This window comes from Lithohypha guttulata, assembly GCF_036872675.1.
Source record: "Lithohypha guttulata strain CCFEE 5908 chromosome Unknown scaffold_1, whole genome shotgun sequence".
NCBI lineage: Eukaryota > Fungi > Ascomycota > Eurotiomycetes > Chaetothyriales > Trichomeriaceae > Lithohypha > Lithohypha guttulata.
The window spans coordinates 2,276,774-2,290,739 of record NW_027042750.1 but is presented as its reverse complement, the minus strand read 5'-3'; the positions used below and the strand labels follow the sequence as shown (position 1 = coordinate 2,290,739).

The 13,966-nt window shown below is 48.4% G+C and overlaps 6 protein-coding genes across 6 annotated transcripts; 5 read left to right on the top strand and 1 right to left on the bottom strand.

Moving 5' to 3' along the window:
* Positions 1–137: 137 nt before the first annotated feature.
* Positions 138–1,947, top strand: LTR64_000831 (uncharacterized protein; the record flags this gene model as incomplete). Its single annotated transcript, XM_064895213.1, has 7 exons — positions 138–279; positions 332–402; positions 452–490; positions 569–743; positions 803–995; positions 1,042–1,636; positions 1,690–1,947. 7 exons carry the CDS (start codon positions 138–140, stop codon positions 1,945–1,947), a joined length of 1,473 nt encoding a protein of 490 aa, XP_064757900.1.
* Positions 1,948–3,718: 1,771 nt separating this feature from the next.
* Positions 3,719–5,204, top strand: LTR64_000830 (uncharacterized protein; the record flags this gene model as incomplete). Its single annotated transcript, XM_064895212.1, has 2 exons — positions 3,719–3,762; positions 3,815–5,204. The coding sequence occupies 2 exons, from the start codon at positions 3,719–3,721 to the stop codon at positions 5,202–5,204; spliced, it is 1,434 nt and encodes a 477-aa protein (XP_064757899.1).
* Positions 5,205–6,158: 954 nt separating this feature from the next.
* JID1 (J domain-containing protein 1) lies at positions 6,159–6,979 on the top strand (the record flags this gene model as incomplete). The annotated part of the gene is made up of 2 exons (XM_064895211.1): positions 6,159–6,284; positions 6,341–6,979. 2 exons carry the CDS (start codon positions 6,159–6,161, stop codon positions 6,977–6,979), a joined length of 765 nt encoding a protein of 254 aa, XP_064757898.1.
* A 1,355-nt stretch (positions 6,980–8,334) lies between these two features.
* Positions 8,335–9,964, top strand: LTR64_000828 (uncharacterized protein; the record flags this gene model as incomplete). The annotated part of the gene is made up of 3 exons (XM_064895210.1): positions 8,335–9,367; positions 9,417–9,775; positions 9,830–9,964. The coding sequence occupies 3 exons, from the start codon at positions 8,335–8,337 to the stop codon at positions 9,962–9,964; spliced, it is 1,527 nt and encodes a 508-aa protein (XP_064757897.1).
* Positions 9,965–10,837: 873 nt separating this feature from the next.
* LTR64_000827 (uncharacterized protein) lies at positions 10,838–11,344 on the top strand (the record flags this gene model as incomplete). Its single annotated transcript, XM_064895209.1, has 2 exons — positions 10,838–11,018; positions 11,154–11,344. 2 exons carry the CDS (start codon positions 10,838–10,840, stop codon positions 11,342–11,344), a joined length of 372 nt encoding a protein of 123 aa, XP_064757896.1.
* Positions 11,345–11,858: 514 nt separating this feature from the next.
* On the bottom strand, positions 11,859–13,499 carry LTR64_000826 (uncharacterized protein; the record flags this gene model as incomplete). The annotated part of the gene is made up of 1 exon (XM_064895208.1): positions 11,859–13,499. The coding sequence occupies one exon, from the start codon at positions 13,497–13,499 to the stop codon at positions 11,859–11,861; it is 1,641 nt and encodes a 546-aa protein (XP_064757895.1).
* Positions 13,500–13,966: the final 467 nt, after the last annotated feature.

The following is a 13,966-nucleotide window of genomic DNA, read 5'->3' as shown; positions in this document are numbered from 1 at the left end:
CAAGATGTGTATAAGTATAGAACTTATACATCGCCACTTCTCCAGACTCCGCTGCCATAGTTCTGATACGTAGTGCGTATACCTACAAGACACAGTACTTGTACCACGTGCTGATGAATACATAGATGCACAGCAACATGACACACGACCTGTCTGAAAAGAACACCCAGGATGGGACTATACACGATAATGCGAAATTTGATCATAGTTCATTGGAGATCGACCATGTGGCGGAACGAAAGCTCATTCGCAAGCTCGATCGATGGATTGTGCCACCAGGTTCGTTACGATGGACGCAAGCACCACCGTTCTTGACTGACCAAGAGTCCAGTGATGCTCCTCTATCTGTTCTCCTTCTTGGACAGAGTCAATATCGGCAATGCACGTCTTTATGGCTTGGAGGTAGGTGATGGAACGACATGGCGTTGAATGTCTGACTAATCCCAACTAGCGAGACCTTGGAATGCGTGGTGACCAATTTCAAACTGCTGTAAGTTGAGACGTGGCGATGAGATGTATTGCTCCGACCGTGTTACAGAATATCGTCCTGATAGTCACGAAACTATAGGTTTCCATCCTCTTTGTAACATATATCTTATCGGAATTGCCCTCCAATCTCGTGATCAAGAAGTTTAGACCAAGTCGTTGGTTAGCTTTCTTGACAACTTCCTGGGGACTGGTAGCGACATTGACTGGCATCGTTCAAAGCTATGGTGGCCTTCTAGCATGTCGACTCTTTCTAGGTAAGGCTGCTCGTGGAATGGATCTCTGCGGATAGTGAAACTGACGCATGATGTTACAGGAGCCCTCGAGGGTGGACTTTTCCCAGGTCTTACCATCTATCTGACTCTGTTTTACACTCGACGAGAAATCGCGCTCAGAGTTGGATATCTCTTCGTCAGTGCAGCGATAAGCGGATCTGTTGGAGGACTGCTCGCGTATGGAATAGGTCATATGGACGGCGTTGCTGGACAGCGAGGCTGGCGCTGGATTATGTAAGGTTGAGCTCTGATTTTTCTGTCCACTACTGACGAAATACAGGATCATCGAAGGTCTCCCCACAATCGTCCTCGGCATCGCTGTGTGGTGGTGGCTAGCTGACGATCCAGAGCATGCGCACTACCTGACTGCAGAGGAGAAGCAGTTGATGATCGTTCGCAAAGAGCGCCAATCTGGATACAGCAAATCGGCAGACGAGTTTCAGAAGGAGGACGTTATACTTGGTCTCAAAGACTGGAAGATATGGATGTTCTGCCTTGGCCAATTTGGCGTCGACACGATGCTTTACGGCTATTCAACCTTCCTGCCGACCATCATTCGAGGTTTAGGCACGTGGACCACGGCTGAAGTTCAATGTCTGACAATTCCTTGCTACGCTATTGGAGCAATCACTTACTTAGTTGCTGCGTGGGTTAGTGACAGGCTACAAAAACGAGGTGTTGTGACTGTCATCTTCGGTGTCGTCAGTTGTATAGGATATGCTGTGATGCTGAGCAACGCGAGCAACGGGGCCAAGTATTTTGGTTGCTTTTTGATCGCAACTGGACTCTACGTGGTAGTCGGCATTCCTTTGGGCTGGCTACCTTCCAACAATCCGAGATACGGCAAAAGGACAACAGCCACCGGTCTGCAGCTTGTAAGTTGATGTGTGGTGATCTTCGTTTTGATGGATTTACTGACTTCAATTAGACCTGCGGTAATCTCAGCGGCATCATGGCACCTTTCATCTACAGGACTGCAGACGCGCCACGGTATATCACCGGTCATGCTGTCAGTCTAGCTATGGTGGCGATGGCGGTCGTTGTCTATGCAATCCTGTGGTTTTACTTCTCCAATGCAAACAAACGGCGAGCGGCTGGCAAAGAGGATTGGAAGGCCGAAGGGAAGACCGAGGAAGAGGTCGCTGAGATGGGTGATAGATCGCCACGCTTTATCTATACGTATTGAGCTCGGAGGACGCGAGAAGCACCGGGGAAATTTACTACTCAAATAGTCTAATGGAATTCAGTAGGATTTGAGCTCGTAATTGGGAAGCCATCTTGTTGATAGACAACTTTTGAACAGTCTCGGACATACTTGTTTACAAGGCATTTAGGCACTCCCCCACAAAGTTTCGTTCGTGCCAATAACTTGTTTCTCTCGGTTCCGCATAAAGCATGGTCCTTCGTCCATTGCTGTTGCCTCCTGTCTTGTACAGAGTTCATCTGGAGCACGCCTGCCACTTGTCCAATTGAGAATCTTGATTCTGGCCGTGATTCAGGCGCCCTTGTACGGTCGCGCCAGAAAGAGCGATGTACTCCCTCCGCATACTTGTTGTGGACCAGAGCTCAGAGCACGTAATCAACCTTTGGAGTGTAGTCAAATCATTGTCTCATATGTTCACTCTTACGTGCCTGTCCCCATGATAGCATGTAGAGCATGCAACGCCGAGACCAACTTGAGTGTTGCCCCCCCGGCTTTGTGTTAGGCAGACTTGCTTCCAGCATTCACGGCACGTTTGGACGTCTTGGGCTCAAGGTGTGGAGCTACGATAGTATGTACGACTTTCTAGACGCACGGCACAAGCCAGCATTGCCGCCCTGCGAGCCTCACATCTGCCCTGTGTGGAAATACTCGAGAGTAGGCTGGTATCGCGGAGTGTGATCAGGATGGCGACACGCGAGGTGGGTTATTCAGCCAACAACGAACACGACGCTCGTCGTTCTGGTGACAGCACAAAAGGTTGACGACGAACATCGAATGATCGAAGGCCAAGTGACCAATCCACCCAACACAAGAGCATGTGATTCGTCACGGATGGTCGTTGCTGTTTGACAGTGGTCCTCAGCAGCTCATCGATTGGTTGACAGGCCACAGCCGAAGGATTGAGAACGATGATGTAGATCGTGGGCCAGACAAGATCAGTTTAAGGGGCAAGAATCTCGCCTAGGATTGCTGTGAAAGCCAACAGCCAAGGGCTCGAAAATACAGAAATAAGCCTGGCTGCTCTTTATTACGAAACAGCACACGACACGCCCAACGTATGCCTTGGTAATCGTCGAGTAGGCAACAAAAGTAGCCTGGTGGGAGTTTTGTCTTCGTCTTTCCTTTACACATATTCGAGGTTTCTTGTCAGCTCGATAATTGAACCAGCATCACTCCGCGGCCAAGCTACAGAGTTTCACACCCCAAGAGTTGTTGACATCATTCTCAGCATTACTAGCACTAATATAACATTGGATTGAGCACATACTCAAGCAGCTATCACGACAGACGAGCTTATGACAAACGATACCACAACGATACACAAGAAAGAAGTGCATTTGTGAAACGTCACCCTTTTGATCAGACAGAACCAGGGCATCAGCATTCCTCAAAGTGAAAGGATTCAGGATCGTTGCTGAGCCCTGCACACAAGCGTGCGCATCGTTTTCGTGAGCGAATCGTGGCTTGCAGAAGTCAGCGAAAACTGGAGAAGGTCAGCACCGCAACCAAACCAACTGGAAGTGACCTAGTTTTGCCCCAATAGGGCTAATTACAGGCCCACGATCCGCCAACCGTTCGACCCGCGCGCCGAGCCCTGGTTCGAACCAGACTTGCATCTCGTCCGCATCACAACCCACCTAAAGAGACGCGTTAAGCTGCTTCTGCATCTTTGGTTCATCTCACACTACCCTGTACCGTCGCGTTCTCGTTCTCAACTACTTCCTGTTGATAGCGATCATTGTTGACGCGCATCATGCCATCATTATATCCGTATACTGTCACCAATAGTCAGAAAGGGTAAGTTACAACACTCTTCTTCGTCTTACGCAAGCCATTGACGCGTTGACAGGGGATTCTTCATGCGTACCTACAATCGAAATGTTCGTCGCGCTTGGGATGGAGACGATTACCATCTGCCGAAACGTCAGAAGCTGGAAGAGCCAAAGCGCGTGTCGCGACCACCAAATAACGAGAACCGTATATACCTCGAGGTCGAGGACAGTCTAGAACGCGCCATCAGAGAGACAAGTGTTGCCGCACTATCATCGTCGCCTTCACGCAAGAACAGTACAGTCTTTTCCTACGAAGCTGGAGATCTACACGAACCCGTCACGCTCACACCACCATCATCACCACCACCGATGCTCGAAATCACACCACCAGTTCACAAGCAGCGGAAGCCAACATTTTCCGCGCTCGAGAAGAAGAGGCAGAAAGAAAACCTCAAGAATGCAAAACGGAAACGTGAAGAAGAGGATATTGGGATGCGCGATGCTTCGGAGCCACTTTCGGAGATCATGAATTCTAGCAATCGTGCAGTCGCACCGTTGCCGCAATGTACAAACGCATTCCAGCCTGTGCAACCTCCATTACGAACGACACCAAGCCAGCCGAAGCTCCTCACGCAAAGTGTACTCGATTTTGGTCAATCAAACACGCCAGTGACGTGTAATCAATGTCAAATGTCCTATACTCCATCGGTGCCTGAAGACGCGAAATTGCATGATATGTATCACAATCGACACAAGGCAGGCATTGAGCTCGACAAAGCTTTTATGAAATCAGCCATGAAATGGTGCTATGAAGTACCTAATATTGCGGGAAGTGTGGTCGTTGTAGACAGGAAGATCTCGTTACCAGCCAGACGAACCGTCCAGAAGGTGTTGGAAGTCGTCAATAAAGAGCTGGGAAGCGTTGAGATTCCTGAGAACGAGTTGTGGGGTCAAAAAGTGCTTGAAGGCGAAGCAGAAGATTCTAAGAAAGTTGACTGCTACAAAGTCTTCCTCCATGTCATCGACGGCAAGTGCGTGGCTATTTGCCTGGCCGAACGCATATCAAGGGCGTACAAGGTCAACTCGATACATCTACCTCCTGCCGAAGATGTTCAGAACCATGTCAACGTGGAAAAGCGGAACGCTGACATCCGCGAGGACTCGACGCTACTAACACCCACGTCTGCTACTCCACCACATCATCACTTCCCATCTTCGGCGGATCTTCAGCTGGACTCCACTGCTTCGAAAGTAGTAGTCGGTGTATCGCGAATATGGACCTCCGAGACGTCTAGGAAGAAAGGCATCGCAAATAACCTTCTGGACTGTGTTTTGACACAATTTATTTATGGATTGGATATTGAAAAGGAGGAGGTGGCATTCAGCCAACCTACTGACATGGGAGCTGCTCTAGCCAGGAGCTGGTTTGGCAGTGAAACAGGTTGGAACGTGTACAAGGAGGCATAAGAAGTGGTATGTATGGGTTGATGTACCTACCTCCTGGTAGCACATAGTGCGCGATCACAGCAGCGAAAGCAACAGATCAGATGAATGTGTTATTAGTATTACTTTGGTGGCAGGAGGTCTTGGTATAGGAGACTTCGGAAAGCCTGGTTACAAAGCAGAGGCGATGACTCTTGATGAACGACAACAGGGCAGGAGTGAGCAGGCGAGTTTGCATACATGAGACATGTGTTGTTAGACCTTAAATAGGTAGATTGTTCTCACATTACTAGTACTTTACCACAAGGTCATCTGGAGTCATATCGTGTTTGTGATCAAGCTAAGGCAACAGGCTATATCACCAAATGTTACACCGTTGATCAAGGTGAATACTCTCATTCTCGTAACCATCTAGTACTGGACTGCTGAAAATCGGCCATCGTGACTCGCTTCGCCTCGTTGTCGTCTGGCGTATTGCCTCACGGAACAACTTCGGCAACTCGGCAGCTGACGATTCATTGGTGGTTATAGATTCACTGGAGCGATCGGCCTTATTTTGCCCCACGACCAAACCACATCTCGTGCTCACCACGAATTCGAGCCTACTCACCCCAGCTCGATTCCTACGATGTGTCACCATTCCTCAAAGTCATGCTCAAGAAGACCTACCTAACCAGTGCGTATACCGGCCTCCAGCAATGCTCATCCTGCTGTAGCAGTCCACCGCCCTCATGTCTATCGAGTACGTCACCACATGGCCTGCCGACTCAGCAATGTAGACCTCAACCACGAAGCGTCAACAAGCGCCGACGACTTATTGAGCCTTCGTCGTGGATCTCGAGGAGGTCCTACGCGACGGTGCGAGATGGCAGTCATGTGGACTTTCGAGATAACATGAACTGGCCGTGTCGGAATGGACAGAAAGCGAACACGACTGGGTCGAACCCATTTGTCCCGAGCCCTTACGAGATTTTTAATATGTCGAGACGAGAGATCTATGGGAAACATACGAAGTTGAAGTACTATGAGCTTGTGAAGATATACCATCCGGATCGAAATGGTGCTGGGTGTGAGACGTTAAGTCATATTGAAAGACTGGAAAGGGTACGGTTTTTAGGTCAAGATCAAGCTGCGATTTGGAAGTGCTAACATGCATGCAGTATCGATTAATCATCCTTGCTCACGAGATCATCTCCGATCCCAACAAGCGACAAGCCTTTGATGCCTACGGTGCAGGTTGGGCAAATAAGCAGACCAACCCTGCAAGACATACTCGTGGCTACTCAACTGCAAGCGGCATGCAATATGGTCAAGCACCTGGATACGACGCGTCACCCTTCGGCAACGCTACCTGGGAAGACTGGGAGAGGTGGTACAGAGATCATGCCAACCAGGGGCAGAGGCAGGCATATACAGGAACATATATCAACCCAAACGCATTCGCTGTGTTTGTCATCACTGCTGCCGTGTTAAGTGGCATATTACAGGCCACAAGCATAACGCAGCAAGCCGGCACTTATGCCGATAAATCGCTGGCTTTTACAGAGGAGACGACTCGATTTATGACCGCTCGAGCCTCGCAATTTGACGATAACAATTTAGACAAGAACGATAGGGTACGGCATTTTCTGGAAAGGAGGGATCCGACTAGATATGGTCTGAAGGAGGAGGAGGAATCACAATATCGCAAGCATTTCTCGAAGCATGAAGAGGTGTTACCACCAATAGGAAGACCTGGTTCTGTGATTGGTGACATTAAGAGAGCTGAGCAGGACGGTCAGAACACACCAGTGGATTAGCGGGCCCAGGTCTACAACGTTTTGTGACATCTGTAATATAACGACGAGAGATGCTGAGATATGTATGATATAGGAAGATATCGTCGTGATCGTTCTTCTGCCATCCAAAGTTGTCGATGCACAACTCATACCACTCCATTCCACAGCCATTTCGTGTGGTCGGAAGGCCAATTGTGTCTCTAAACACCTATTTCTTTCACCCTTGATCGCACATACTCCTAGCTGCAGAACTCTCGGATGTCTCGAATCTCTCGATAGAGGGATCGGGTTGCCGTTGTTTTGTTAATGTAGGACCCCATACACGTTCTCTCATGGGATATCTTTCTTCGTTTTTAAGCAATACTGTAGCTTAAAGACGCAAGCCACGAGTTTGATAGAGACAAATCGAGAATTAAAAGATCGGTGTGCAATAGCATGGCGACCTGTTGCAAAGAAGTTTACTACGCTGCTTCTAGTCTAGATAAAATCTTATCACGGCCGGCGGCAGGAGCCTCTCTGCATTAGCTGGTCGTTCGTGCCTGCTGGCGCTTTCCGGCTATTGTCGCGCCAGGCACTTCTTACCCGGAGATGATTTGTGCTGGCTTTGACACATGGTACTTGCTACGGTTTTCGTTTATCAGAGATGCAGGAGAAGTCGCGCTTTGAGTTCCTCATCCGCATAAGCTCCTTCACAAACAAACATCCCGTGCCAAGGGATCAATCATCTACTCGAGCTCTTGTGAACGCTGCATAAGAACAATTGATAGAGCTCCTACAGAATGATCGACTATTTGGATTCTTATATCGATCGAGCTTGCCTCGTCACGACGACCTCGATGAAACGACGAACAGCATGTCTTGACGGAATCCATCAATTGTGACACACAGACATCGGACGGCTCACGGAATCTCATACGCCATTGAAGATCCACCGCCTCACTTCCAAACAATTTTGGGCACGAACTACTGCAGTGATACACTCCCGATAATGGTAGCTTGCTGCACAAGAAAAGGAAGATCTCAATCTCTGCCGAGTCTTCCTCTGCAAACGAAATTGAAGCTTCTCTCGACTTCGTTTTGTGCGTTCTTGAGATTTCGAGAAATATCCCGCTGAACAGGCGATCCCTCGTTTCAGATTGCAGCAACCACCCTATTGGTGTCAATCCTGCTGCACTTCCCGGTTTCTGACCTGTCAACGGTTACCTGCATTCCTTCCCCTCTCTTATCGTACGTCAGGAATGCACTGACCACCCCTTTCATCGGCGAGATGGCAATATACAACTTATCTCTAAGTTTGGCTTATCGTACTCACACACGTGAGCGTCAGGTATCAACACGATAGACTCTGACGGCGATGTTGTCCGTATCTACGGAGCATGTTCGTTACGACTCGAGATGCAGGCGTTCGTCGTCGGAATAGAGTGTACAGCAATAACAAGACCGCTAGATCGTCCAAAGTCTCTCTTCTTACCATCTCAACCACTGGATCTGGAGGCAGTAACAGTACAATCACACAGGAGTCATATGATAGATCACATAGAACGAAGAAGAGACGGTCGCGAGACCAACGAAGTCGACGTCAAAATGATGAGGGTGTCGGTTCGGGTGATGTTTTCGACTTCTTAGTCGACGACAAATCCAAGTCACAAGAGTCGTTATCGGAGATGAAGGACGGAAAATCTCCTGCACCGATCGAGGGTAACGATAGCGATAGTATCCAAGACGAGGCTGTGTCAAATAATCCTGGAATTGTCGTCCATCTAGATGAAGCTGAAGCCGAGACTGAACCAGAACCTGAAGGATATTACCGAAGTATGTCAGATTCGGGCATTTCGATGGGGTCATGCTCCTCGATCACCGGCCTGACTCCTCACCTCCCTGTTCTTCACGAAGAGTTACCGAGTCGACATCAATCTGAACCCTTGCAAGGAAATGAAATAGCCATGATAGATCCTCGTTGGACATGGTCAACTTCATCGCCCCAACCATATCCTGACGGATTCATTCCACCACCATGTCCACCACCTCCTCCTGCAGTCGTGTATGATGTGCCTATGTATCAGCCATATCCATATCCGCCATATACACCTCCCTATGCCACACCTCCACGGGTCACGGAAGACGAAAAACGAGGACCATACATAAATATACGTGAGCCAGCTGGGCAGGTCTCCAAGCCGACTTGCTTCAGATCATTTAGCAAATTGTCGACACGTTTGTTGTTGCAGATGCAGGATGACATTGCCGACCTCGAGGAAGAACTCAGAGATCTTGATACCGAGGTCGATACTACTGAGCAATCCTTCGACCACGATTCATCATCATCGTCGTCACAAGATCAAAGGCGAGAAAAGAAGAACCGAGAGACCGAAATCTATCAAGAACTTCATGCTCAGCTCGACCAGTATTGTAAGTGTAGAACATTCGACTGCTTCCGTGTTGGCTAATCTAGCCTCAGATCATGCTCTCGAAATGATGCAGAAAGTCGAAGATATATCCAAACCCGCAGTCACCTCCGATCTCACAAAATACTACCAATGGCTCGAGGATAGGATAACAGACAGCTCGAACACACGTCGTCTTGTTGGCAACGATCTCAGAAAATTCTCGACATTAAAGGAGCGTGAGGTTCAATCTACCCAATGCATCCAACCATATTCTCTTGCATACACGGCACTCGTTAATGCCGTCATACCACTCATAATTTTCAAAGGCATAAAGGGAGTACTCAATCGTCTAATAGTGCTGTTATTGTTTGTTGTTGTCGGTGCAGTTGTGCAAGAACGTATGCACAAAAAGTTTGGAAGGGAAGAGCTGGTATGTACATTATTGTGTGTTTCTATATCTGCGTTTGCCGCTATTCTCTTGTAGAAGCAACAACAATGTAACGTTTCGGCGTCAAGGTTTATCGACTGCACGACTGCATGGCTGGGGCTAAGACTGTCTATGTTAGACTACTGGTGGTTGCTCGTGGTCAAAGAAGAGCAAATCATGGGATACCAATAGAGGTATTGCATTGACTAAAATGGCAGTCATAAGGTACAAGAATGCAACGCCTTGTCAAGCACGATAGTCTCTCTGACCCTTTAGCGATTTCCTAGTGAAGAGGCCATACTGTGTTCACTTCTGAATATCAACTTGATGCCACGCTCCGGCGACCCTAACCAGCTCGCGTGTTTCTCAAGAGCTGCACTTGAGTAAACAGTAGATATCGTCCCGTGCAGATAAACCTCTATTGTAACCCGTGGCACAGCAACACATCGACCACAGCTCCAAGTACTTCACTGTAAGCAAAGTACAACATCGTCATTGCTTTGCTCCTCAGCACAGAAAGACAACGGAAGACCATGCCGACATTTCCAGCTGTCTCCACATCCCGAGTACTAGCGCCAACCACTGTCTCAATGTGCTGTGGACTCGGAGCAAGCATATTCATCTATGACTCGAGTTCACTGCTACGACTTTTCGAAACAGTGCCGTGACCTTCAGAAGTGTAAGCTTTGGCTTTAGGCGTTAAGATGATAGTTAGCAAGCTGCTCTGCATCTCAAGAGCAAATCTCATAGCAGATAAACTTGAAGGGGGCTGACGTAAAATGCTGGCCCCCGGGAAAATGACGTATGTGGTTTCAACGGCACACCCGCAGCAGCTCCAGGCGTAGAACCACACGAGGCAAGCCTGAGAGCTTTGCCTTGGCTGAAGGTCGCAGGCAATCTAAATAGCAACTTCAAGCTTCGGAGCTCGTTTTCAAAACCTCTTCAATACTACTCCTACTCAACCACAAAGACTTCAGAAGTGATTCGAAGACTCATCATACTTCAACTCACACGTCTTCCTTCTACAGCTTAAATTCAAGTTGCTCATACCACTACATGTCAAACATGTCTTTCCTCTCCCGATCAACCCCTCTCCTCCGACAGGCTGGCTTCACTCACCAAGCGCCACGCCTCTTCTCTACCGCTGTCGTCCTCCGCAAGGGCCCAATAGAGACCGGCAAGGATGCCTTGAAGGCCGTTGATCGTACGATTTCGGACGCTGCTGTCAAGGGTATTGATAAGGGTGGTAAGTAATCAGTCCGTCACTTCAAGATCAAAACAAAGCAAGAACGAAACATCTATCTATTTTCCCTGTCCCAGCAGCAATTTTTAGTTGAGTGTAGAAAGGAATGGAATAGCTAACGAGCTATGTCTGTTATAGTTGAACTCAAAGACAAAGCCGCAGACACTGTAGGCACGAACGCATCAAAGGCTACTGAAGCCACGCAAGACGCTGCGCAGAATGCACAGTACAAGGCGGGTGATTTGGGGGCTGAAGCTCAGGGAAAGGCAAATGAGATTGCAGGCAAGGCCAAGGGTGCTGCTGCTGAGGCTCAAAGGAAGACTTCTTAAGAGGTTCTCCTGGAGAGATACACCAGTGCTTGAGAAGATAAGTGCTGCGAGGCGAGATATTCTATTACAAGAATAAATTGCAATGCAACTGAGGAAGAGACAGGAGCGTCGAAGGATATTATACACACGATCATTCAGTTATCGGATGTGGCTTGACAAGGCGTTTGAGCGTTTGATTTCAAGCAGTGAGCCTTTGAAAGTCAGTTGTGAATGATATGATCATTTCCCGAAACACTAGCTACTAATCTTTTCATCCCAAAGGATACCTCGATCCGCTTCGTTGCATTTCATACAATCTTGCTCTTGGCCAAGTCCCTAGCTGACTCGAGTCCATTCGTCGGCTGTTGTCCTGTTTCCGCCATGTATCGAAGACTTCGCGTGTAAAGTTCATCTCGCCAAGAGACTGAAGCGAGCACATAAAAGAATACTTCCCAACTTGGAACTTATCAGCCTCTTTGACCTCAATAACGTCAGCAGTATCTGAATTGGCGTTCCCCTCTTCTGAACTGCGCTTCTAGAGCTGATCATTGTCCGCCTTACCTAGATACCTCTCAGCGGATAAAACGCTGGCGCGCCTCTTCCTGGCAACATTCTCTCGTTCCAAGAAAGCTGTCTGCTCCTTCCTCGACTTCTTCAAGTCGACGAAGAAGGCTAGCAGCCCTAGGCTGAGAGCTGTCAAACCGAAGAGAAAGTAGAAGGGCAGTGAATTATTGCCAGTCGGGGAGGCGTCGATGATGGCAGAGGAGACGATAGGTCCAATGAAAGCCGAGGTTTTGCCCATTATGCTAAAAAGGGAGAAGAAAAGGAATTCCTTGCCTCGTGGTGTGACCTCTGATATCATGATTTGACTGTATGAGTACCACGGACAGACGAAGAGGCCGTAGACAACTTGGTAGAGCCAGAACTCCCACACATTGTGGAAGCCGAACTTTTGAGTCCAGATACCGATCATGCCCCACGCGTCAAGGAGGAGGATTCCAGCCATGACCGCATTGAACATAACTTTGGTAGAAAGCTTGAAGCGCTTCTGTACCGTCCAAAAGCCCCAAATGCCAATCAATTGTGCGGTAATACCGACAATGTACAAATAGGTTAAGGTGAGCGTGTTGTATGCGACAACACTATTCTGTAAAGTTCCGATCACAGTGACGGTAGTGTTCAAAGAGTCTCCGAGCAGGAAGTACCCTACCAAGTAAAGCAAAGTTTGTTTCAACTCCCAGATCTGTACGATCGCTCTCCACAGCGTCCATGGCAGCACTGTAACGTAGTTCAAGCCCTCTGGTAAAGGCTGTCCGGGCCTATGCTTCTCGAACAGAAACCAGGGTATCGCTAGCAAGATCCACCAACTATTGCAATAGGCAATTAAGACACTTAAGCCCCAGTTGTTGTTTTCTTGTGATGCATTGACGTTCAATGCAAAAAGTATGCCCACCAATATTGCGAGTATAATGATTTCGCCAGCAGATTGTGCGATGAATGCGACATTGGAGATCCGATTCCGTTGCATCATGTCGTGAAAGTCGTACTCGTCTCGACTGATCTCTCCGGCTTCGTACTCCTCAGCTTTGCGTCTCATCTCAGGTGTGTTTCGTGCTAGGCCAGGGAAGGCAGCAGTCCAAAAGGTTATACACATTTGATACGCAATCAGACCAACCATATACAGGCCTACACCAGCATGCCATCGGTCTTCTGTATGGACTCCAAGCCAAGCATAACCAACAGCGAAAGCGATCACAGACCAGAACACCAAGATCCAGGGTCGCCATCTGCCATAGTCGGCTAATGCGCCTAGAAGCAAGAACAAGACGACTTGAATGGCAAAGCTGACGCCATTCGTAAGCAGCACAATAGAATTTATGGTTCTGTCTCTTCCCCAGAAGTAAAGTATCTCTGAATCACCTGCTGCTTCATACATCAAGTTCTGGAATGAGGTCGGACCGAAGTTGAACAGAGTGAGGCCGTTGTTGCCAATGTAGTAAGAATAGTAGCTCCATATCTCTTTCTTCGTGCTTTCGTGCTTCGGATCGAACTGATCTGGAGCGACTGGTCGGTCTGTGTCACCGCTGAGCCCAACGATCTGTGCATCAGTGTTTTTCGAATCTTCAGCATCGACATACTCGGCCGAGGCAGCGATGCCAGCGTTTGGGACAGACATTGTCGTATCAACCAACTGAACTAGCTGTGGTAGGTAAGTAATATGCTAGCTAGTATTCATGCAAAGACTAATACTGCTGCTGAAGTTTTACTCAAGAAGGGTAACCTGCGTTCACGATCGGGCAGAATGGGAGACTCAGTTGCTGAGCGCCGCTCCTTCCATAATGAAGATCGCGACGCCATGCTCGGCAGCTGCGGCCTTTTCGACCAGATCTCGCCAGCTTGCAGAAGGTAACAACGACCATCCCGATTTCGAAAGGACTTCATTGGTGTAAGCAGAAAAAAAGTTCCATCAATTCGAGATGGTGGATACAGCGATAAGCTTCAGAAGCTTTTGAATGGGCTTCTGGCTCGAGCTTAGATGTGTTCTAACAAGCATCGTGGTTGGCGTGAAAATATCCTACGCTAAACTCGGACGGGTTTGGTCTTTCGAAGCTAGTGGTGCAAGCTGCCATAACAAGCCCACCG